The sequence below is a fragment of the Budorcas taxicolor genome, chromosome 3 (genome assembly GCF_023091745.1).
Source record: "Budorcas taxicolor isolate Tak-1 chromosome 3, Takin1.1, whole genome shotgun sequence".
NCBI lineage: Eukaryota > Metazoa > Chordata > Mammalia > Artiodactyla > Bovidae > Budorcas > Budorcas taxicolor.
The window spans coordinates 58,661,398-58,687,000 of NC_068912.1; the positions used below are offsets into that span (position 1 = coordinate 58,661,398).

General features: G+C 40.4%; 2 protein-coding genes across 3 annotated transcripts; both read left to right on the plus strand.

Moving 5' to 3' along the window:
- The first annotated feature begins 803 nt into the window (after window positions 1-803).
- Window positions 804-9,331, plus strand: BCL10 (BCL10 immune signaling adaptor). Its single transcript, XM_052637615.1, has 3 exons — window positions 804-1,101; window positions 6,595-6,883; window positions 8,817-9,331. Exons 1-3 carry the CDS (start codon window positions 1,045-1,047, stop codon window positions 9,161-9,163), a joined length of 693 nt encoding a protein of 230 aa, XP_052493575.1. The 5' UTR covers window positions 804-1,044; the 3' UTR covers window positions 9,164-9,331.
- A 7,473-nt stretch (window positions 9,332-16,804) lies between these two features.
- C3H1orf52 (chromosome 3 C1orf52 homolog) lies at window positions 16,805-23,897 on the plus strand. Of its 2 annotated transcripts, XR_008199146.1 has the most exons (4): window positions 16,805-17,089; window positions 17,725-17,923; window positions 22,866-22,989; window positions 23,420-23,897. XR_008199146.1 is itself a non-coding variant. In XM_052637872.1 (3 exons), the coding sequence occupies exons 1-3, from the start codon at window positions 16,814-16,816 to the stop codon at window positions 23,491-23,493; spliced, it is 549 nt and encodes a 182-aa protein (XP_052493832.1). In that variant the 5' UTR covers window positions 16,805-16,813; the 3' UTR covers window positions 23,494-23,897. The 2 variants fall into 2 exon arrangements, 1 of the variants encoding a protein (XP_052493832.1); XM_052637872.1 differs by lacking the exon at window positions 22,866-22,989.
- Window positions 23,898-25,603: the final 1,706 nt, after the last annotated feature.

The window sequence follows — 25,603 nt, forward strand, 5'->3', positions numbered from 1 at the left end:
AGCTGGAATACCATTCTGAGAATAGTGATTTGTTCATCAGGCTCCCCAGTACAACGGTAGAATGGTTACAAAATAAGATACCTAGAACATATTAGTAAGGACTCAATACATGTTTTCGTAGTGTAAGATATTGATAAATTGGCTGTGTACTGTGTGCCCAGTACCTGTAAGAGCCTAACAGATACCACATCATTTAATTTTCACAGAGGCCCTGTGAGAGGTATGAAGTAGAAAAACGTTCATTATACGGATGAATAAATGAGGAAACATGTTGATAATAAAGTGACCAAAAGAATGCAGACGTTAAATTAAGTGTTAAAGTGTTGGGACTGTAGGCGATTGTTCTCTTTCATAAATGTAATACTGTTGATAGGCTGTGTACATGCGTCTCGGGTATGTTATGTGTACGCACGCATGTCAGTGTCTGACCAAATTGTTTTAAAACGAGGGAGCAAGCAGCAACAGAAGTCGTTGGATAGGGTCTGGGAAAAAGGGAGGAACCATAAAGTACAGATAAGCAGAGACCCGACTCCACCTGTGAACTGTCTGCGCAGGCGGCGACCGCAGGCAGGCAGAGCAGCTACGTACCCAACCCACGGAAACGATTCCCTTCGGGGAGGCCACCCCGCTGCCACCCGCTGACGCTCAGGAGGCTGTGGGCGGAGCCACTCCTGAAAGGCTCCGGCAGGGGGCGGGGACAAGGGTGTCCCGCAGGCTGGCTCTGATTGGCTGCTGTAGAGACTGGGCGGGCTCTCCCGGTGGCCCCCCGAGGGGCGGTGCCTGCTCCTGGGCCTCCGGGAGAGAGAAGGATCCGGGGCTCCGAACTCGCTTGTGGACGAGTAAGTCTGATTCGCCCTCGGCTCTGCCGGAAGCGGCACAGTTTGACTTACTAGTCCGTCGGTCCTCGACGGGGCAGCCCTCTCCCTCCCGACCCTCTCCGCCTCCCTTCTGCCCCTTCATTCGAAGGCCGAAGCCCGCAGCCTGGGCGGGGCGGCGCAGCCGGAGCTCCTGGACCCGGAAGAAGCGCCATCTCCCGCCTCTGCCATGGAGCCCACCGCGCCGTCCCTCACCGAGGAGGACCTGACTGAAGTGAAGAAGGACGTGAGTAGCACAACCTTGCCCAGGTGCCGTCGCGGGCTAGGGGCGGGCGGGGGCGGGCTGCAGTTCTGCGGGCGAGGAAAGCGGAAACCCAGTGTCCTCGTCCGAGTCGAAATTGGAGGAGGAGCCCGGGGTCGGAGAAGCGGAACGTCCGAGAACCGCAGGACCGCGACGAGCCCTGCATGCGAGGAACCTTGGTGGAAGTGACCTGCCCCCAGCTGACCTGTTAATCCACGTTTTAAATCAATAAAAGCAGGGCTTGGGTTTTTGAAACCTTGTTCAGTGGAGCGTTTCTTCACAGTCAGCTTCTTGCCCACTCTTCACTCATCCCCTGGTGATTTCACCCCAGATGCGCTTTGGAGCAGCGTTGCTAGGGATCGAAGACTCAAGTTCATCCTTGAGTCAGACTGCCTTGGCTGCTGCTCGACCTGGAGCAAAAGCTGGACCAGATAAAGCATCCCAAGCAGCGGAGCAAATACGAGAAACTTTTGCAAAAGGGGTTGGGGGAAGCTCGACAGCTGAAAGCACTACCTGGAATTCCCCTACTAAGGAAACACCCACGTATTTAAATTGAAGGGGTGGGGTGGGGGTGGGGAGAGAATAAAAGAAGTCGAGAATTAATGTACAGGTAAACGTTGGAGATACTCAGTAGCTAAATTATGGTCTTCTGCTTGGATGGTGAAGTGCACAGATCTTAGTATTTATTCGTAGAGAATGAGTTTATTGAGGTCTGACCTGTTTCTCTTTTCCTTTGCTTTTTGTAACTTGTTTTGCCACATGAAACTTCTCTGACAACCATCAAAATACTTTATATTCAAATTAAAAACAACATGAACATTAACTGTGTTCTGGCTTACCGCTGCAATACTTACACAAAATCATCTTTGTGAACTAGACAGAATAACAGCGTTTTAAATGTTTGTTTGCTTTTCCCTCACCTGTAAGGTTTATTATGCTGTACTCATAATTACAGTGAGTAATTACAGAATTACTGTGAGCAATTCTGATAATGAATTAGCAGAAGGAAACTGGTTATGACTGGGACGTGTGCCTTAGTTTCCTCCTTCAACAGATAGTTGTGGAGCACTTATTTTATGGAAAGTACTGTTCTTAGGCCTGGGAAGATACCAAAAAAAAAAAAGTCACCCCTGCTTTATATTCTAGTTAAGACTGGGATATTGATAACTACTAAAGAACAAAAGAGTGTTGTGTTATTCAAGATGTGTGCCAGTAAAAACATGAACTGCAAGAGCTAGGCCTGCTGTGTCTCACAGTTGACAATATCCCCAACAACCTCTCAGGCAGATAATTGTCGTTCCCATTTTATAGTTAATAAGACAGGTAGTGAGAGGTTCAAGTGAAAAGATATAAAACGTACATAAAAAACCTATACATATAAAACCTGTACAGATGCGAAGGGAGGCTTCCAGGCCTTAATTTTTTCCCATCTGTTCATTGATACTTTCCATCTCCATGACTTCAATTTACAGCTGTATCAGAAAGTTATAAGCTTGGGGAATCATGAACAGGTTTCAGGACATCTATGAAAAATAGTATGTGCACATTTTTTCTTAGAAATTGTGTTCATGATATTTTCAAAATGGTTTGTGACCTTAGAAATTTTCACATATTTGGACTTCCTTCCTTCTCATCTCTAAGTGCTTATTTCCAAATATCTACTGGAAATCCACTTTTATATCCTTCAGACTCTTCACTTTGTCTAAAATTGAATTTTTTATAATCCCTCCCCCAAAGCCACTTGCTGTTTCTACTATAGTCTCTGTCTTGGTGACTAGTGTACAGTTCTCCTTCTGTATCCATGGGGGATTGACTGCTGATACCAAATTCATGGATACTCAAGTCCCTTTTATAAAATGGTATAATATTTGCATGTCACGTACATACATCTGCCCATATACTCTGAATCATCTCTAGATTACTTATAATACCTAGTATAATGTAAATGCTATGTAAACAGTTGACCCACGTAGCAAATTCAAGTTTTGCTTTTTGAAACTTCTGGAAATTTTTTTTTCCCCCAAATATTTTTGATCCATTTTTGGTTGAATCTAAGGGTGCAGAATCTGCAGATATAGAGGACTTATCCACATGGAAACTCCCATTTCTTTCTTTTTTTTTTTTTCCCAGGCTACCACTTCTTTACTATATCGCTTCTCCCTGTGTACCTCATCTAGTTATTTCTCTCATCTTTGAATTTAGTTGTTTCATAAATATGGACTACACACTACTCTGAGGCTGATCCTGCCATTGATTCTAACAGTTTAAAAATTAAAAACGAAGACAAAATTCTAGTTTGAGAACAGCTCAACTTCTTGGGGCAGGAGGAGACATGTAAAATGATGATTGCAAATCACAAAATAACGATGAATTTTTACATTCATCTGAAACATTATCTACTTGGCACTCTGCTAAGTGTAGGATATACAGAGTTGAACAAAATGTACCTGGTTCTTGCGTGCTTTTAACATGTGAGTTCTTAGGGTTGAAAACAAATGTATAATTTCAAATTAGGTAAGTACTGTGAAGGAGATGAACAGGTGCTGAGACAATAACAGGATAAGAGGAGAAATTACTTGAGATAGGATGTTCAGGGAAGGTTATATTTAAACTGATTCCTGAAGGATATGACCGAACTAGGGAAGAACATTCTAGACTGAATAGAATTTGCAAAGGATCTAATGCAGGCAAGCTGTTGAGTGCCTTGAGGTGAAGTTAGGATGGTAGGCTAGGGCCAGATTATAAAGGGTTTTATAGATGGTAGTAAAGTGGAATTTTCTTCCCAAGTGTAATAGAGACCTATTGAGGAATTTCCTCTGCCTAATGTATGGACTGGGGTGAGCAAAAGTGAGAAGAAGGCAGCTAATGAGGAGATTCTTGAACTTTATAGAGGTGAGAGATGATGGTGATTTGGATCAGGGTACAGGTAGTGGAGATGGATGGAACAGGAGAATTCCAGACATTTTTTAAAATAGTAGTAATAAGACTTGGTGATGATTTGAATGTATGCGCTGAGGAAGATAAATATCAGCAAGATTTGGTGGGTGGGTGGAAACGGAAAAGTCAAGGGTGGGTTGAAGGTTTATAGCTTGTTGAATAGATGGTGGTACTCCCAAGTGAGTTTACAATGTCAGAGGAAAAGGATAGGAGAAGATAAATTTGGTTTTGGACATGTTGAATTTCAAGTACCATTGGGATATCTAGGGAGAGAGCCTCGATCACATAGCAAAATTTAGGGAAACACATGAGGTTTTCCAAGAAGTTCATCTTTTAAATCTATTTTTCTCTCTCCTCATCCTGTCAGCTGAAATTCATGCACTCAGCATAATATATGTAAGATATGGCAGCAGTTGTCTAGTCCACTCTGACCCCAATTTTTGCTTCCCCCAGCCCTCTGTAAAACTTTTCTTATGGCTTCTTATTTATAAGCCTTTGATGAGGTTTTGGCTACAGGGAAATGTAATTTCCCCTACTACATACCTTTCATGCCTCTCACTCAGGTGTGGCCTCTGTAAATTTCCCAGGTCCTAGAAGCAGAATAAATTGCTTCTCCACTACTTGACCTATATCTTTTTTTTTTCTGGGTCATATTCCATTATCTCATAATTACTAACTTGAGTTAATAATGTATTCTTCAACTGGATTATGTGCCCTTTGATGCAGAATTTAAGTCTTGTTCATCTTTGCATATCCGCTGTCAGCACTTGGCATATTAGGCATTTAGATATGTGAAATGTGTCTTGTGTGAATAAATAAATGTGAGAATTTAGTGGACTGAGAACTCTAGGAACCCCTTCACCTAAGCTACTTTTCTGCCACCATATACTGGAGTATTTTGAAGATTTTCCATTGCCTTTAGTTCATCTTTGTCAGTGCGAATCAAATTAGTCATGTTTGGCATCATCATACACATGTTACGTATTACATATCTCATTACACTCAGATGAGGAAACTGAGGTCCAAAGGAGTGGAGTTACCAAGATCACATATCTAGTGAATGAAGGAGCTATGTAATACAGCTGCTCACATCAAATTATTCATACCATTTATGGAGACCCAGATCGATTTTTGGCTAATTAAGCCTCACGAGGCACTTGTCATGGAGAAGGAAATGGCAACCCACTCCAGTGTTCTTGCGTGGAGAATCCCGGGGACGAGGGAGTCCAGTGGGCTGCCATCTGTGGGGTCACACAGAGTCAGCCACGACTGAAGCGACTTAGCAGCAGCAGGCACTTGTCAGGTGTGCATGCATGCTAAGTTGCTTTAGTCTTTTCTGACTCTTTGAGACCCTATGGACTGTGGCCCTCCAGGCTCCTCTGTCCATGGGATTCTCCAGGCAAGAATACTGGAGTGAGTTGCCATGCCCTCCTCCAGGGGATCTCCAAACCCAGGGATCAAACCCATGTCTAGGGTCTGCATTGTCAGGCGAGTTCTCTACCACAAGCACCACCTGGGAAGCTCTTGTCAGGTGTAGGCCTGTTTATGTGATTTCTTTTTCTGTATTTCTTTAGTTTTTTTTTTTTCCCCAACATCCACTGTTTCTTTCCTCCCATACCTTTCTACCTCCCAAGACTGAGTTAGATTATTGTCTTGCCAACTGACTCCAAAGACAGACACATTATGGTCCCCTTTAGTTTAGGCTCTTTCTTTTTCTCTCTCTCTTTTGGGGTTTTACTCTAGAAAGATGCAAAATTAATAATGAGAAAGTTATAAACCATGAGACCTCCCTAAGTTATCCTCTCTGGTCCTGACTAATCATAGATTCCTTACTAAATGGAAACTAAAATGTCCAGTAACCTCTGCTCTCATCTTTACCTCTGAAGGCCCTCAGCATACCTCTCATTTCCACAGACCCAAGATCGCTAGAAGAGACTGGCCCCCTCCTCACAATAGTTTGATCTTGGCTTACAGTTGTGGAGATGAGATCAGAGCAGGACGGAAACAGTGAGGAATATCTAGTCGGAGAACTTCTATCTCTTTCCTCCTTCATCTTTTTTTTTAATGTATATAATTTTTTTTTCTTTTTTTTTTGTGCTGGGTCTTCTTTGTTGCACAGGCTTTTTTCATGTTGCCCCAAGTGGAGGGCTACTGTCTAGTTGTGGTGCACAGACTTCTCATTGTGGTAGCTTCTCTTGTTAGGGAGCATGGGCTCTGGAGTTGCGGCACGTGGGCTCAGTAGTTGTAGCTCCCAGGCTCTGGAGCACAGGCTCAAGAGTTGTGATGCACGGGCTTAGTTGCTCCACAGAATGTGGAATCCTCCCGGACCAGAGATCGAACCTGTATCTCCTGCATTAGCAGGAAGACTCTTCACCACTGAGCCACCAGGGAAACCCTGTTCACTCATCTTAATAGCATGCCTTTAGTAGGGCTGAGCTTCCTGACTTCAGGGTGTTTTCTCTTACCAGTCAGATTCCTAACTTACCATCAGTCACCTGTATGACTTAGGTGTTACATTAAGCCATATTTTATTTCTTTCAGGCTTTAGAAAATTTGCGTGTATACCTGTGTGAAAAAATCATAGCTGAGAGACATTTTGATCATCTACGAGCAAAAAAAATACTCAGTAGAGAAGACACTGAAGAAATTTCTTGCCGAACATCAAGTAGAAAAAGGGCTGGGAAACTGTTAGACTATTTACAAGAAAACCCCAAAGGACTGGATACCCTGGTTGAATCTATTCGACGAGAAAAAACACAGAACTTCCTTATACAGAAGATTACAGATGAAGTGCTGAAACTTAGGAATATAAAACTAGAGCATCTGAAAGGTAAGATATCTTAGGTATCTAAAAGTTCATTTAAATGTAACAATGCTTTTGTAAGTAGAATGATAGAACAGAAAACCCAGAAATGACCATTTTTGCTTTTATTTAAAAAGTTCAAGCTTCAGCATTACATTTGATTTGTATCTTTTTAACCTTATTTGATTTCATTACATTGGAAAAGTGAAGTATCGCTCAGTGTTCTGTATTTCTGTTCATTAACACTACATTTTGGAGAATGCAGTGGCAACCCACTCCAGTGTTCTTGCCTGGAGAATCCCAGGGATGGGGAAGCCTGATGGGCTGCCGTCTATGAGGTCACACAGAGTCAGACACAACTGAAGTGACTTAGCAGCAGCAGCAACCCTATATTTATAGAAAACAACCATAATGAAATTGCAGTATTTCCTAGAAACACAGGAGTTTGTTTCTAAAGTTAGTAGAATGCAAGATTAATCTGTTAAAAAGTAACCCCTGAAAATGCAGATCATAAATATGAAGAACAGTGTATAGGTAAATTTTACCTTTGATAAACTCTGGTGGTTTTTCTTCCACCAGTTGATCATACAATAAAATAGTTGGCCTATGTTGATAAGAATCATGTTGTATAAATTATATGTGACTTTAAACACTAGAATCACACTCAGTCTGGTGAGATGAGAGAGGTATGAAACTGATACTGATTAAGGGAGGAGCACGTTTACCCCTTCTGTTTCACCCTTGCCCTGGAGCACACACTCACTGATTGGAATGCTGTATAGAATTGTCTGCACAATTTAAATTCCCCTCTCCCCCAAATCCCCCATTTTTTCCCCCGTCTCTCTCTACGTAGCACATAAGATAGATGTGAGTGTGATAACAGCTCTATTCCAGCTCTTTTAAGCACTAGGGAAACAGAAACAGGTAATTTAACTTTACCTTACAGAACTCAGTCTATAAGTCTGAGGCTGGAACACACGTGAAGTTTCCCCGTGAAACGTATTTTAAGAAAATAGTTTCTCTTCCATGGGACAGAAATGCTGACTGTATTGTGAAGTTGAAAAACTAATGGAAAAAAAAAATGACATACAGATGTGCTTTACAGACTTTGCAGGTGTTACACCAAATCTGTCAACTCAGAAACTTTCTGTGCCTGTACACAGTTGGGTTGAATATTTGCTAAGCCTAACAGAAAGATAAATGCATTTGTATTTATTTCCACCATGAGGCTAATTGTTGACTGTATCCTTTGGATATGACAGAAGTTTTTTTGTTCAGAACAACCACTGCTCTTTAAGTAAAATGGTAGGTTGAGCATCAGAACATTTTTTGTGTAATATGAAGAGGAGACTTGGGTTCTAGGTGTCACCTTAGCAGGAAGTAATCCTGGAATGTTGGGCATGACTTCAGTGTTCTGGGCCTCAGTCTTCTCATAGTGTCTCTCATAGTGAGAGGCTATCCCAGATGCCCACCAGAATCCCTTCCACTTCTAATACTCCATGATTCAGGAATTGAAAGTACTTAATTTGTAGAATTTTAGGATATATCCAGTTTTAATTTTGTTTTTATTGGGTAGTGGTGTGTGTGTGTGTGTGTGTGTGTGTGTGTGTGTATATTAGAATGCCTAAAAATATTTTTTAGTTATAAAAGCTGTTTCTTATTCTATGAATAATTTTAGGAGCTACTTTATTTTTTCAGGTCCTTCAATGGTTAAGTATAAGTACAGAAATTAAATGTGAATTTTAGCATGTCATGTAGCTTCCTTGAGATTATTCACTTGTCTCAAAAATGTAAAAAGCAGTATACTTCATGATTGTCAAGAGCAGATAAAATGTGAAATGGATTATGACAATTTATAAACTCCTGTTTAAATTTGTATAATCTTTAAAAAGTTCCAAGATGGGTGTGGATTCACATTTCCTAGTTACTTCTTATTTACCTCTGAATAATTATATTGTAGGACTGAAATGTAGCAGCTGTGAGCCTTTTCCTGATGGAGCCACGAATAACCTTTCTAGATCAAATTCGGATGAGAGTAATTTCTCTGAGAAACTGAGAGCATCCACCATCATGTATCACCCAGAAGGAGAATCCAGCACGGCCCCCTTTTTTTCTACCGATTCTTCTCTGAATTTGCCTGTTCTAGAAGTAGGCAGAACTGAAAATCCCACCTTCTCTTCAACTACACTTCCGAGACCTGGGGACCCTGGGGCTCCTCCTTTGCCTCCAGAGCTGCAGTTAGAAGAAGAAGGAAACTCTAGTGAGATGTTTCTTCCCTTACGATCACGGGCTGTTTTGCGGCAATGACAGTTTACTGCCTTTTATTTTTTTTTTAATGATGACAAAAAATATTGAAAAGGATATGAATCATAAAATTGCTACAGTGACTTACTAATATTGATACATGTTTTATAAAATGCAACATAAACATACTTTGTAAATAGAATTTTCTAGAATAAAAAGCATATTTTTAGAGAGCTAAAGTAAGTGTTGATCATATTCAATGTTGATCATGTACTTTTCAGTATTTTCAAATTTCAGAAGTTTGAGATTTAGTGTTTTCACTCTCTTTGTGTGTTTAGACTAACTTTAATAGACAACATTTCTCTATTTGAGAATAGAATGTTAGACTGTGAATAATGTTTCTTCCTTGTGAGTTTGCGTTAATAAGTTTCACAGTCTAATAGTCCTTTCCAACCATTCAGCAGTAAATTTTCAGAATTAAGCTGTTTCCATTTGGTAATAAAGCCTATCACTACTGGGAAAACTGCCAGCAGACAGAAAAAAATCTTTTCCCCACTTAGTTGGCTTCCAGACACTTGCAAAGTCCCCTTTTGATTCAGAGGGATATCTAATGGAGTTTGAGCCAGCTAAGGTATCAATTTGCCAAAATACATGTCTTACTAATTTTACTAATAAATACTACTTCCTTAAAATTGTGACATTCCTTGCTTTATCATTTTTATTCCTAAAGAAAAATCTTAGCATAAACTTCAGTTATTTCATATAATTTGATGAGATTTTTAAAAATACTTTTTTCTGTATTTTTTGTTCCCTTTTAATGAAGACCACTGTACAATTGAAATAATTAGGACAAAATGGTTTTTGTGTGTGTATATTACATTCTATTTTTAATACTGTCTGGAACAAGCAGATCATTTTTTCTATGACAAAGTATGACTTACTTTACAAATTTATAAATCTTCTGCTTTCATTGTTTTCATTAAATTATAATTATGTTTCCAGATACCTGTCTCATATATATTTCCATTACTTGCAAAAAGCAGAGATGGAAATATGCTATTGAAAATAAACATTTTTAAGTTGTAGTGCTGTGTTTTGGAAGTTTCTATTTTTTCAATAGGAAATACCTAGAACAACTTTTATAGGAAATATTACTTCAAGTTGTGAGATGAAGTTCATTTCTGAATGGACTGATGAAATTATCAATCATGAAGAAGACTGGCATATTGGCTTTTAAATGTTTTTAAAGACTGGGTGATTTTTATAGTATAAACATTTTCCAAGGATTTTAGAGAAGCATGTTTCACCTCCAGGATAGCATAATAAGATATTGGCAGTTGAAAAAAAAAAATAATGACATTATGTTTGAAGAAATCTTTTTAAGAAGCAGAAGCAGGCTTTTCATTTACTAAAATAAAATCTGATACACAGTTACTTTTTTTTAAGACAATTGCAATCAAAGATCGTAGTTTAGATATGCTGTAGCACCTATATTTATATTAATACTTTTCTTTCAGACTGTTGACTAACTATGTAGGTAATAAAATTTAAGGTTTTTGGGTTTTCAAATTTAGGCTTTTGGGTTTTCTAAATCCTATGAAGTCAGTTTTTTTCCTTTAAATGCTGAAAACCAGCCATTGCCAAAAATGTAAATTTGAATGGTAGTCTGACATGATAGAGTGCAACTGGTTATTGGGTTGATTAATGCAGCAGTGAAAAAGTTCACAGATACATTATCACTTAATATAAAAAAATACACCTTTGAGTCACTTTTTAAAATTGTTTTAAAAATTGAGAATTTATTTTCTAGAGCAGTCCTAGGTTTATGGAAAACTTGAGCAGAAAGTAGAGTTCCCATATACCCGCCCCTGTCCCCTGTTTCCTATATTGTTGTTATGTTCAGTCGCTAAGTCATGTCTGACTCTTTGAGACCCACACCAGGCTCCTCTGTCATTTACTGTCTCCTGGGGTTTCCTCACATTAATGCCCACTGAGTCAGTGATGATATCTAACCATCTCATCCTCTGCTGCCCCCTTCTTTTGCCTTCAATCTTTTCCAGCATCAGGAATTTTTCCAGTGAATTGGCTCTTCACATCAGGTGGCTAAAGTATTGGAGCTTCAGCTTTATCATCAGTCCTTCCAGCGAATATTCAGGGTTGATTTCCTTTAGCTTTGACTGGTTTTATCTCCCTGCTGTCCAAGGGACTCTTAAAAATTGAGTCTTCTCCAGCACCACAATTTGAAAACATCAATTCCTTGGTGCTCAGCTTTCTTTACTGTCCAACTCTCATATCCATACATGACTACTGGAAAAACCCCAGCTTTGACTATATGGACCTTTGTAAGCAAAGTTATGTCTCTACTTTTTAATATACTCTCTAGGCTTGTCATAGCTTTCCTTTCAATATTAAAAATGTTTTAAAATATACGTACTTAACAATTGCATAAAAGATTGATGAATCATATAGAAGTATGATCAATATTTATTATACAATGATTATTGACTTGGGAAAAAAATAGCTAACCGAGGAGCAAATGTACTCTTAGGAGGGTTTTCTGAAAAGAGAGCTAAATTTAAGCACAATTTGTGAGTAATTTTAGCACTGTTCCTAAAGTCCTCACTCCGAACTTGACATTCTACTTAATTATCAGACAGTTGTCCTGTGGTGGTTCTCAAACTTTGCTGCCCATTTTAGAATCACCTAAAGAGCTTTTAAACATCCCAGTGCCAGGCTACACCCCATTGCCAATTAAATGAGAATGTCAGAATGTTTGGATTATGAAAGACAGTCATCAGAAATGTGTCAAAATTTCTAGGTGATTCCAGTGTGCAACAATGTTTGGAAACCACATCTTACGGGTGCCAAATACTGGTGGCTTGGTGTTTCCACATGTGTGTTACTGTTTTCAATGCTAATACCAACCCTGCAAGGAAGGTTTTATTGTTACTTTTTTTTGAACAGAGAAACAATCTCTTTAGAATTGAAATCTAGGACTGTTTGATATTTAAGGTCAGTGTTCTTTCTATAACTCCATGCTTTTTAAAAAAAATTTTTTTTCTATTTTTATTTATTTGCTATTTTTTCATTGGAATATAATTGCTTTGCATAATTTTGTTAGTTTGTTAGTTTTTGCTGTAGCTCTCTTGTTAACATTTCTCAGATGGCAGGTAAGAGTGGAGACTGTATTTTTTTGCTCATTAATTCAGTATTTACTGGTACCTATCATTCTAGGTACTGCACATAACAGCAATAAACAAAACAGACCAAGTCTGTGTTCTCATAGAGAACTCGTATTCTAGTTGGAGGACAGAAAATAAAGAAACAAACCCAGATAATTCTAGCTGCCACAGATACAAAATAGGGCATGTATGAGCTAAAAAGTAACTTGGACCAGAGTATAACAGCATGAGGGAACTCCTCTCAAAGCAAGCAACATTTGAGCTGAGCCTAAATCATAAGAAGGAAGGGGCCAGCTGTGTGAAGTTCTAGGGAGAAGTATAGACAAACTGTGTGGATCACAATAAACTGTGGAAAATTCTGAAAGAGATGGGAATCCCAGACCATCTGACCTGCCTCTTGAGAAACCTGTATGCAGGTCAGGAAGCAACAGTTAGAACTGGACATGGAACAACAGACTGGTTCCAAATAGGAAAAGGAGTATGTCAAGGCTGTATATTGTCACCCTGCTTATTTAACTTATATGCAGAGTATATCATGAGAAATGCTGGGCTGGAAGAAACACAAGCTGGAATCAAGATTGCCGGGAGAAATATCAATAACTTCACATATGCAGGTGACACCAACCTTATGGCAAAAAGTGAAGAAGAACTAAAGAGCCTCCTGATTAAAAGAAGAGAGTGAAAAAGTTGGCTTAAAGCTCAACATTCAGAAAACTAAGATCATGGTGTCTGGTCCCATCACTTCATGGCAAATAGATGGGGAAACACTGACTTTATTCTGGGGGGCTCCAAAATCACTGCAGATGGTGACTGCAGCCATGAAATTAAAAGATGCTTACTCCTTGGAAGGAAAGTTATGACCAACCTGCTGCTGCTAAGTCACTTCAGTCGTGTCTGACTCTGTGCGACCCCATAGATGGCAGCCCACCAGGCTCCCTCGTCCCTGGGATTCTCAAGGCAAGAACACTGGAGTGGGTTGCCATTTCCTTCTCCAATGCATAAAAGCGAAAAATGAAAGTGAAGTCTCTCAGTCGTATCCGACTCTGAGCAACCCCATGGACTGCAGCCTACCAGCCTCCTCCGTCCATGGGATTTTCCAGGCAAGAGTACTAGAGTGGGTTGCCAATGCCTTCTCCGATGACCAACCTAGACAGCATATTAAAAAGCAGAGATATTACTTTGTCAACAAAGGTCAAGGCCATGGTTTTGCCCGTAGTCATGTATGGATGTGAGAGTTGAACTATAAAGAAAGCTTAGTGCAGAAGAATTGATGCTTTTGAACTGTGGTGTTGGAGAAGACTCTTGAGAATCCCTTGAGCAAGAAGATCCAACCAGTCTATCCTAAAGGAGATCAGTCCTGGGTGTTCATTGGAAGGACTGATGTTGAAGCTGAAACCCCAATACTTTGGCCACCTGATGCAGAGCTGACTCATTTGAAAAGACCCTGATGCTGGGAAAGATCGAGGGCAGGAGGAGAAGGGGACAACAGGGGATGAGATGGTTGGTTGGCATCACTGACTCAATGGACATGAGTTTGGGTAAACTCCGGGAGCTGGTGATGGACAGGGAGGCGTGGTGTGCTGCAGTTCATGGGATCACAAAGAGTCGGACACGACTGAGCAACTGAACTGAACTGAACATCAAGTGCAGAAGGCCTGAGGCAAGAATATAAGCTAGTGAGGACAATACAAGGCAGGATCGTAAGAGGGATGACTAGGGAATTCTGGAGCCTGGATTGAAAAGTAAGAGTTCACTATCAAGTAAGATAAGATCAGATATGAAAGGATTTATAAACCATTGTGAGAAGTTTGAATTTTCTTCTTTCTTTTTAGTATACTGAAATAAAAGGTGTATTAGAGACTAGTATAGGCTTCCCAGGTAGCTTAGCTGGTACAGAATCTGCCTGCAATGCAGGAAACCCCTGTTCGATTCCTGGGTTGGGAAGTGAAGGAAAGTTACACGGCTCAAAATAGCCTAGAGTTAAAACTCCCCTCTGGGTCCTTCCCACCATCCTATGTACAATAAAGAACTCTCTCACCCGAAGAAAAAAAAATGGACCTTAAGGTTGATTACACCCAGCTCCCAGTCGATAGCAGCCTCTGACCAATCTCCAGAATTCCCTGCCCCAGCCATTTAAGAGATAACTACTCTGAACAACCTTGAAGAACAGGCCCCCTTAAGACAGTAGATTTCCACATATATATGCCTCTATATACTTACTCTTTTCTTGGGTTAGTGCTGCAGCTCACTAATCTGACTGCTGCCCCTTCTGGCCTCATTAAAGGTGATCAGTTCCTGTAAAGCGGAGAAGGCAATGGCACCCGACTCCAGTACACTTGCCTGGAAAATCCCATGGATGGAGGAGCCTGGTGGGCTGCAATCCATGGGGTCGCTAAGAGTCGGACACGACTGAGCGACTTCATTTTCACTTTTCACTTTCATGCATTGAAGAAGGAAATGGCAACCCACTCCAGTGTTCTTGCCTGGAGAATCCCAGGGACGGGGGAGCCTGGTGGGCTGCCATCTATGGGGTCGCACAGAGTCGAGTATGACTAAAGCGACTTAGCAGCAGCAGCAGCAGTTCCTGTAAAGTGCCAGTCTTGTTCTTTTTCTGAACCTCACCTTGTCTAACTCCCTTACCCTACAGGAAGATCCCCTGGAGAAGGGATAGGCTACCCACTCCAGAATCCTTGGGTTTCCCTGGTGTCTCAGCTGGTAAAGAATCTGCCTGCAATGTGGGAGATTTGGGTTCGATCCCTGGGTTGGGAAGATGCCCTGAAGGAGGGCATGGCAACCTACTCCAGTATTCTTGGGCTTCCCTTGTGGCTCAGCTAGTAAAGAATCTGCTTGCAATGCAGGGGACCTGGGTTTGATCCCTGCGTTGGGAAGATCCCCTGGAGAAGGGAAAGGCTACCCACTCCAGTATTCTGGCCTAGAGAATTCCATGGACTGTATAATCCATGGCGTCACAAAGAGTCGGACACTGAGCAACTCTCACTTTTCGCTTTTCTGGTGGGGCTGGAGGCTATGTCCGGATGACCAATCCCCAGTAAATCCTCTGGAGACTCAGGCTCTGGTGAGGCTCCCCTGATGGCGCCATGCAGGTTGTCACATATCTTTGCTGCAGAAGTGAGCACTGTCTACACCTCCACTGGGAGAAGACAACCAGAAGCCCTGCATGTGGAGGCTCCAGCATTCTGCCCCCTACATCTCTTCCCTCGGTTAATTTTAATCTGTATTCTTTGGCTACAAAACCCATTGTTGTTTAGTTGCTCAATCATGTCTGACTTAGGCATCCTTAGGTGAGGTCTGTGAATGCATACCGCTGATAGCTACCTTATTGCCTTCGTGTGTGTATCATTCTTCTGAGTTCCCCAAAAGTCAAAGATTTCTGGTTTCCCTGGTGGCTAAGCAGGTGGCTATATCATTTACTAAAAGGGAGGGACACAAATGTAGAAGCAAGTTATATGGAAAAACAATTTACTGATCTTTAAGTGGGTGTTTGAGACCTGGCCATAGGGATAGTTTAAGAGCCAAGTAGAGGTGCGACTCAGAGCTTGCCTTGCAGAGACTGGATTTGGAGACCCGGCTGTTGAAGTCACAAGCATTAAGGTGGTTAACACTCTGGAAAGGGATGGTCTGACTTGCAACTCTGTAACACCTGGTTAGTAAGTGTTCCTGAACGATGGTATAGTACGTTGGGAACCATGAACACTTAAGGGCCATACAGAGCAAAGCCAGCACGGAAAGAGGCTGACAATAAGAAGCCATAGAGTTTGGAGGATCCCTCAGAGTGGTGTGATGCAATACAAGAGAAGCTCCAACAAAGAAGGCTGTTCAGAGAGCGCTGGAATGAGGTGAAGCAGGAGAGAATTCTGCTTGACCACTTACCCGCAGAGGTCTTCCATGACGACAGAGGAGACTAGTAATTCTATTTTGAAGAAGAGATGCTGCGCAAACAGGAAGAAATCCCGGTCTCACTGGGCAAGGGCTTTAAGGCGGCAGTGAAAAGAAATTTTTTCAGCTGTTCTCTGCCTTTAATAAAGTCTTACTGTATCTGAAAGTTTGGTTGAGACTACCGTCTCGGGATCTGTCTCTTTTCAAGCCCTCTCAGTAATGAGCATTAGAGCTCCCTGTTTAGGGACCGTGCGCGGCCAGCCTTCAGCCTCAGTCCCCTAGAAGTGAAGTAGCTCAGTCGTGTCCGACTCTTTGCAACCCCGTGGACTGTAGCCCACCAGGCTCTTCCGTCCATGGGATTCTCCAGGCAAGAATACTGGAGTGGGTTGCCATTTCCTACTCCAGGGGATCTTCCCGACCCAGGAATCGAACCCAGGTCTCACGCATTGCAGGCAGACACTTTAACCTCTGAGCCACCAGGAAAGACAAACCCGGGCGCAAAAACGCGATGCAACCGCCAGGGGGCGCAGGCCTCCGGCCCACCAGCGAGACTTGGGGCGGGGTCAACTGCGGGGCGGGCCCTGGAGTGACTTCCGGTTTCCGGCGGAGCCCTGGGCGGAACGGTGCAGCAGTCATGGCAGCGGAGGAGAAGGATCCTTTGAGCTATTTCGCGGCTTACGGGAGCAGCAGCTCAGGCTCCTCGGACGAGGAGGATAACAGCGAGCCGGAGGAGACAAGTCGTAAGGCCCAAGATCCAGCGAAGTCGGCCGGCGGCAATGGGAACAAGGCGGAGAAGCGGCTGCCTGGACCAGACGAGCTGTTCCGGAGCGTGAGTCGCCCGGCCTTTCTTTACAATCCGCTCAACAAACAGATAGACTGGGAGAGGCACGTCGTCAAAGCTCCAGAGGAGGTGAGGTCCCCGACCCCGTTTCTCGATCTTGGTCCCAGCCTCCGCCCCCTTCCTCCTGAGCCCCGTCTTGGGGACCAGCTGTCCGCCCCTCACACGCAGTCACGCCCTGCGGGATGCCGCACCACCCTGTCCCACTTCCAGCCCTGGGGAGCCCGGGCCCCTTTCCCCCAGCCTGGTGGGTGTCATACTGGACCCGCAGCCCCCGCCCCCTTGTGAGGTGACCCAAACCTCCACACTCGGTGCCCTGACCCCGCGCGGCGAGGACTAACGGTGGTGACTCCCCCGCCCCCCCTGCTGCAGCTTCTCCCCGAGACCCCTTCCCTTTGACGCCGAAGTGCCTGCGGTGCTGCCTCCAAGACAGTGTCTGCTGCAGCCTCCTGAAGGGGTCAGCCTTGGCGTAGTATCTGAGACTGGATTCTTCTTTGGTAACTAAAAGTTATTAGCTTTATTCGTACAGGGAACCCTTTGGCTTTTCACTTAACAGTATTGTGATTTTGATGGAAAAATGTGTCTTTAAACCTTAAAAAAAAAAAGTCAACCTGAACAGTAAGCGAACGGCAGGGAGTTGCATGTGCCCACATTGATTATAGAAACCTCGGTTCCTCACAGTGCTTCTTAATGTGTTTGCTTAACAGCCTCCAAAGGAATTCAAAATATGGAAGTCAAACTATGTACCACCTCCGGAGACGTACTCTACAGAGAAGAAACCTCCCCCTCCAGAGCTGGATATGGCAATAAAATGGTCCAACATATATGAGGACAATGGTGATGATGCCCCACAGAATGCTAAGAAAGCTAGGCTTCTACCAGAAGGGGAGGAGACAGTGGAATCAGGTGAGGCAAGTCAGACTCCAGTGGTAATACCTTTTGATCCCTGTGACGAGTTTTAAAAGAATGAGATATTTAACGAATGAAATTTAAATCTATTGAGTTAAACTGATTATGATGGTCTTTGGATATCTTTTGCTCTGTTTTTGAGAAAGGTCATAAAATATTCAGGATTTAAAGTGAAATCTTTGATATCTCAACCAGTATTATGTGTGATATATGACGTCTTATTGTTAGAGCAACATGAGTTACTTCATAAACTCTTTGTTGTAATCACAGTTGTGAAGTGGTGAAGGTTTTACTTTATATTAAAGCAGTTGTGCTTTAGAGCTAAAATTAGCATCACAAAAAGAATTTCTTACCCTTAATACATAATGATTAAAAATAGTAGTAAGATAATGACTTAGTTGTCTTGCCTTGTTCATAATATTGTAATTCCATCTCTTGCTTGGATTTTAAGTGTTAGGTAGTTAGAGTAGGAAAAAGGAGTCATAAGTAATCACAGTAATCTCTACTTCCATACTTTTACCCACTCTATCTTCTGGCCTCACTTACTTAAAACCCTTCACCAGCAGCAGAGTCAGCCCTCTGTGATAGACTGCCTTTTTCTCTGCCCTCATTTCACATGGCCCCCTTGTAGTAGTTTATGTGCTCAGTTGCGTCCGACTCTTTGCAGCCCCATGCACTGTAGCCTGCCAGGCCCCTCTGTCTATGGCATTTTCCAGGAAAAATTACTAGAGCGGGTTGCCATCTCTTAAGATCTTAAAATTCAGCACTGAATAGACCAAGCTATTTAATGGTTCCATACCTTCAGTGGTTCCATATATGTTTCTCCTTAGTCTGTGGTTAAAGATTTGTTCCTCTGTACCACATGCATGTGCATGCTCAGTCACTCAGTCACGTTCGACTCTTTTTCACGTCCCACTCTTGGTGACCTCGTGGACTGTAGCCTGCCAGGCTGCTCTGTCCACGGGATTTCTCAGGCAGGAATCCTGGAGTGAGTTGCCATTCCCTTCTCCAGGGAATCTTCCCCACCCAGGGAACCAACCTGAGTCTCCTGTGTCTCCTGCATTGGCAGGTGGATTCTTTACCCACTGAGCCACCTGGGCTTCCCATGGATGGCACTTACCACTCTTTATGTGCTGTTTGTTCATAAGTCTGTCTCCTTTATAAAAATGAGTTTCTTAAATACCAGGATCCAGGGGTTATTTATGTTTGTATTGCCATTTGTAGTACATTTTAAGTGTTTAATGGATTATTGGACTAAATATTTTTGACTGTCATTTTTATGGAAGAGTGTGCTATTTTTCTTAAACAAATTTCTGATCTTCCCATAATACAAGTGCTACTTTACTTAGCTCCTTTTACAACTGTAGAGAATTTTCTTGTGAGAGAAAGGGTAACAAACTGGTTGAAGGTCTTACTCCAGTTTTTATTTGCGTTTTTTAAGGAATAGGATATTCATTCAGATTTAAAATATCTTTTCAGAAAATTAATACTTGTTCATTCCAAATGGAAAAAAATAGTAACTTCATTTTGGAGTTACTTCATTGTAGAGAAGCCTGGAAGACACGATTTTAATCAAGTGATTAAACTGAACATCATAAGTAATAGGACAAATCAAAACTGTCACTTGAACACAGCATCACATTGGTGATATTCCTGTCAAACACAAACATATCCAAATTGAAGGTTATTCCACAAAATAATGAGCTGAGTCTTCAAAAGTATCAAGATCATGAAAGTCAAAGAAAGATTAAAGAAACATTTTTGACTAAAGGACCCTAAAGAGATGGGACAGTTGAATGCAGTATACAGCCTGAAGTGTATACTCTCTTTTTTTTTTTTTTTTCACTATAAAGGATATTACTCTCCAGTTTTGATTCTACCTGGTTTTTCCATTTTTTTCATGACTTCTGGTGTGAATTAGAAATCACTAGTGAAGGCATATTTTCAGTAAATGGCATCTCTTTGGAGATGCCAAATGAAGTGGACATTTAAAATGCCTCATTTTATACTAGTTTTATATAGTTAATAAAAAGCACTTTTGCATAAATTACCTTTAATCCTTACAACCCCTTGTGAAACCATTAGGGAAATGTCAAAACGAGAGCTTATGTGACTTGTCCAAGGTCACAAAACTAGACAATGCCAAGCTCTAAAATAATACTGTTACCTGAGTTTTCTAGTTTATTACTCTTAGCAACCTAGTACAGAGTTAGTATGTTTGTTATTACTGTTTGTAGACAAGAAGACAGTTGCAGCTTAAAGAATTTGCCTAACTTCACACAAGTAGGAAGAGACAGAACAGGAATCAGATTTTTAAATGGAAACGATGCTTTATTAAACTGGGGTTTCGTCTCTTGATGTTTTCCAAGCCAGGGTGCTTGAGAAGTATCTGTCCTGTGGGAAGAATTGGCAGTAAGGCCATTAGAGTTGATATTCAATCCAGGGTGTCAGTAGACTGGTGCTCTTCTCTTTGTTCCTGTGTGGAATAGCCTAGGCTTATATACCAGGACAAACAAGTAGAAAGAATTATCTTTTTTTCCAGCTTGCCTTTTAAATTCAGATAGAAGAAAATATGTGTCAGATAATGCTGCTAGTCCCATGATAATTTCTGACCATACGATGGCCCTCTACTAGGAAGTGGATATTGGCAGTGTCAAAAAACAAAAGGATCCCAGTGCTCAGCCAGCTTAAAGCTGGATTATGAGATTGAAAGATAATACTGAAATCTTCAGTTCTGACTTTAATGTTGGTTGAGTGTAACTGTCCTTTTTTTGTAATAAATACCTTCCTTCTTAGAAGTGATTTTTGCCATTTCAGTCTCCTGTGCCATGTTAACAAGTCGACTTCCCATCATCTTTTTTTAGCTTTTTTTAAAATTCATAAAAAATCTTGTATTAGAAGTTCCACACTCTTAAATTATCTCATTTTCTAGATTATCAGATAACTTTGATTTTACTTTTCTTCTCATTTTCTGCCCTTTGGCCTCTTTTTACCAGTTAACTCCTTCTAGTTAGAAGAAGCTGGGAAAAATTCAAAACTCATTACAGAGCCTTACTACTTACCAGCACTTGTTTAAAGAATTTATAAAGTTAGTTTCTGTTAATAATTTAAACTTGTTTGCTTCAAGTGATGTGAATTCCATATAAAACAACTGCTTCCTTAGTGCATCTGTAGTAGATAGCACAGAGTAAAAATGAGAAACTCAGTAAAGTTGATTAAACACTTCGTTTTTTTTTCCTAAGGCAATGCCTTGTTATATCACTAGATGGCATTAGCTCTTCTGTTCAGCGACTAGTAGGAAGTTATTTTTCTAGCCTCAGTAGTTTGTTTTCCCTTGTTATTCAGTTAAGTGTTCTTGTAATAAGTGACAGACTAAAAACAGAAGTGTCTTAGGATCGTCTTTTTAGTATATGTTAGCAGTGCATTTTCTAGTAGAGTTTAAAAGTAATTTCAATTTTTATATTACTAGTGAAAGGAATCTCAAAAGTCAGGCATGCTGCTGCTGCTGAGTCACTTCAGTCGTGTCCGACTCTGTGTGACCCCATAGACGGCAGCCCACCAGGCGCATGGTGATAATTAGAATCCAATTAAAAAACAAAGACCTTGGCTGGTTTTGAAGATGCATTACCTGCTTTGATACTAATTATTGTCCATATCAACAAAAGAAATATTCTGAATATGGTAGTTATCAGAAGGGAATTGAAGGCTTAGGGGGTTTCTTTTGTTTTTTTAAATTTATTTATATTTGGCTGAGTTGGATCTTAGTTGCCTCATGCAAAATCTTTTTTGGTGTGGCACTTGGACTCTCTAGTTGCGGCACATGGGCTCAGTAGTTGCCATGCGAGGGCTTAGTTGCTCAAAGGCAGGTGGGATCTTAGTTCCCTGATCCACATCCCTTGCATTGCAAGTCAGATTCTTAACCACTAGACCACCAGGAAAGTCCCGGCTTAAGGTTTTCTGTTTATTTTTCCCATAATGAGTTTGTGATCCGAAAAACAAATGAACAAACAAAACAGAAGCAGACTCCTTGATAAAGAGAACAAACTGGTAGTTGCCAGAAGGGAAGGAGTTAAGGGGACAGGTGAAACATGAGTGGGATTAAGAGGTGCAGACTTCCAGCTATAGAATGAGTTAAAGCGCAGGGATGTAATGTACAGCATAGGGAATATAGTCAGTAATACTGTAATAACTGTGCAGTGACAGGTGATAACTAGACTTATTATGGTGATCATTTCATAATATATAAAAATATCAAATCGCTATGTTGTACACCTGAAACTAATGTTAGTGTCAGTTATAATCCAATTTTTAAAAAAAGAGTAGTGACAGAACTCCTCAGTCTTTATCAGAAGAATATCAAAAAATAACATGTAAAAATGACTGTGAAGTGTTGAATAATAACAGTGACGTTGGCATTGTTCTCTTGACAGTTAATAATAAAAGGGAAGTTGAAAAAAAAAGTCCATGTTCTATATCAGTTGGCTTCCCAGATTTTTTAATATGAAGTCCCCTTTCAGCATCAGAACATTTTTTTATAGGCTACCACATGGGTAGTTATTGAACTTTGAGTATCTCTTGATTGAGAAATAAAGTACAAAGAATTCAGTGATGTGCTTAAAATAAATTTGTACTTTATAAATCATAACATCTCCTACGTATAATTTATTCCATCTGTGTGGAGTTCTTAATGCCACACGTTTGTTCAAGGATGGGAACTAACAGCTGCTCTGTGCTACCCTGTATTTTGTTGAAATGTGTAGCTGGATTGTTGTAACTGAATTAAAGGGTCCACTGTTTCAGATTTTACAATATTTTTATTTATTAATTAAAATTTTTCTGTGACTACAGATACTAATAACGTTTTCGAAAAGTGTAAACGACATGGTTTTAATTTGAGGTTCTTCTCCCCTCCCCTCTCCCGATTCTCCATAATATGAAGGGGGGGAAGAAGCCTGTTTTTGTCTTGCCATTGGAATATTCTGACCCTCCTGGGAATGGGGGAGAAAGTAGAACTACCTACATAGGACAAAATTGAAAATACGGTTTCAGTGAAACATCTACCTGTGAGTGCTTTTTTAACTTCAAAAAGTAAATGTGGGGGTGGGGATGGGGAGATGAAATAGGGAGGGAAGTTGTTTGTGGGAGAGAGAAGCCAGATTAGAAGGGAAAGACTACCAGATAGTCACTTAAATAATGTCATGGTTAAATTGACATCTTCTTTTGTAAAAAACAACAGAAAATACCCCATTCTTAACATGTAGATTATGTATTTAAATATTCACCATGTATATACTGTAGAATATTTGAGAATCACTTTATCAGAACAAATTTGATTTTCTTATTGTCAGCTCCCTTTAAGTTTTTGTTTTTTATTGGAAAACTTTGAAAGAAACATTAGTTGAGGATGATGATTTTGTTATAGAGTCAATGAAATTTTAATGTTTAATATTTTTTTAAAGTTACTGATTGAAACTCTTCCTTTCCTATTTAAAGATGATGAAAAAGATGAGCATACTTCTAAAAAGCGCAAAGTAGAACTGGGAGAACCAACAAAGAAGAAAAAATAGACAAGAATGACAAGAATCTTTGGACTGCAAAACTTGTGGGTCTTTTTGGCAAATTAAGTTGATACTGTAAATTATTATGAAACAACATCTCCATGAAAATATATGTTAATTAACTAATGAGTATTCCTGCTGGAACGTTCCACTGTAGAATTCATTTTTTATTTAAAAATATGTATTTAAAACTGAAATGGTGACTTGTGATTGTGTAATTGACAATGCTTGGAAGCATTCTTGCTACCGCAGAATTGGTGACATGCTTTGAGTTTCATCCCAAGTTGACATGCCAGTGTTCTGTGAACCTTTTATAAAGGAGTATATTTTTAAAGTAAATACATTGTAATGTACTGTGAACTTGTAGGGTGCTTTTCAACAGTGTTTGTACAGTGTAAATAGATCATGAAAATAAATTTACCGATATTACTGCATAACATTAACATTTGAATATCTGTGACAAGTACCCTTTTTGCCATGTGACCTTCTAATAGTGGATATTTCCATTTTGGAAGTGCCTCCATGTTCTAGGTGCTTTGTGCATGTATTATCTCTGATCTGTAGCCTAATAAAGCAGGTATTAGTAGCCTCATTTTATAATAGAGATTAATTTATCCAAGGTTACACAGCTAGTGAGCAGTGGATTTGGGATTTAACTCAGGACACTTGAATTCTGGAAATCACACTAAACCATGTATCTGGCAATCTGCATTTAGTCATCTCTTAGGAACTGCAGTTACCCTATTTTCCAGGTACTCTTCTGTGTTAATCAGGGGAGATCTCCTCTCCTGGTTATGTTACTGCACTTATCACATACACCTTATGTTATGATCTTTTGTATATTTGCCTCTTAAATAGTAAGCTTGCCAGAGATAAGGATCTTCTACAAGTTGCTAGATGTAGCAAATGAAATTATAGGACAACCAGTTAAATTTGAATTTTAAATAACAATTGATGTTCTAGTATATGCGATATTTGGGACATAATTATACTAGAAATTTGTTTATCTGAAATTCAAATATAATAGCCTCTTCTATTTCATCTGGTAACCCTACTTCTATGTGTTTTCTTTATGCAACTCCTATTTTAATGCTTTGCATATGATAATAAAATCAACAAGGGGTATTTAGGGAGATGATAACCTTAGATTTGACTTACACAGTCCAAAATGCAGTCCAGTTGTTTATAACATTTTGAAACATAAAAAGAAAAGGTTATGTACTCCATCAGTCTTTCCATGATTCTTACGCCTTTAAGAGATAGGAGTTATAGGACTTTATTGAGTTTTTAAAAATCCCCAGTCTGAATAGTTTCCCCTACACTGAAAACCAACATTCAAAAAACTGTAAAATTTGTTGAGAGCACAGATCAAGTAGATTAAAGTTTGTGAAAGTCGTTAAAAGGATGCTAGTCACAGTGTTTTGTGAATTGAGGAAGGGACATGAGTGTGATAGCTTCCACGGTATCGTAAACTTAAAAATCCAATTCTACAGCTGCTTATTCTCTAGGTTGATAACTATCTGAATTCCAAAGTTGAAGTAATTGATAGAGCATGAAACCTTTTGCTTAAAATTGAAGTCTTTGTGCGTGAATAATTAGGAGGGCGATGGTATCATGTACCAGGGAGTGACATCAGCTGGTAAAACATGAGTCCCATGTGACAAATGGGAATTCTAAGGTTGTGATTCCCAAGTCTGGAAAAGTCTATAGTCAGGATTCATGTATCGGTGGAGCAGATATCTCAGAAGATACTGAAATAAAAGGTTTAAAAAACTAGCGTGAAAACAAACCACAGAAAAATGCCCACCAAGCCAGTGTCTGAAAATCTTTTTAACCTCTTTTTATCATTTATTGTTTCAGCTCCTAACTTCCATCAGTCAGTTTGTGATGGAAAACAAAGGATCACTAGATCAGTCCCTAGTGGTTCTTTGAGCTTCCTTTCTAGAAGGTAGCAGAATGGGGGAGGTGAGAAACAAACACAACTTTTTCTTGGGGGAGGTGAATGTTCTAATATTTTATCTATAGGACAAGTAGTTATTACACTTGTGAGATTATTAAGATGTGCACCTATGTGAAAGTGAAAAAATGGAAGTGTTACGAGTCCAACTGTTTGCAACCC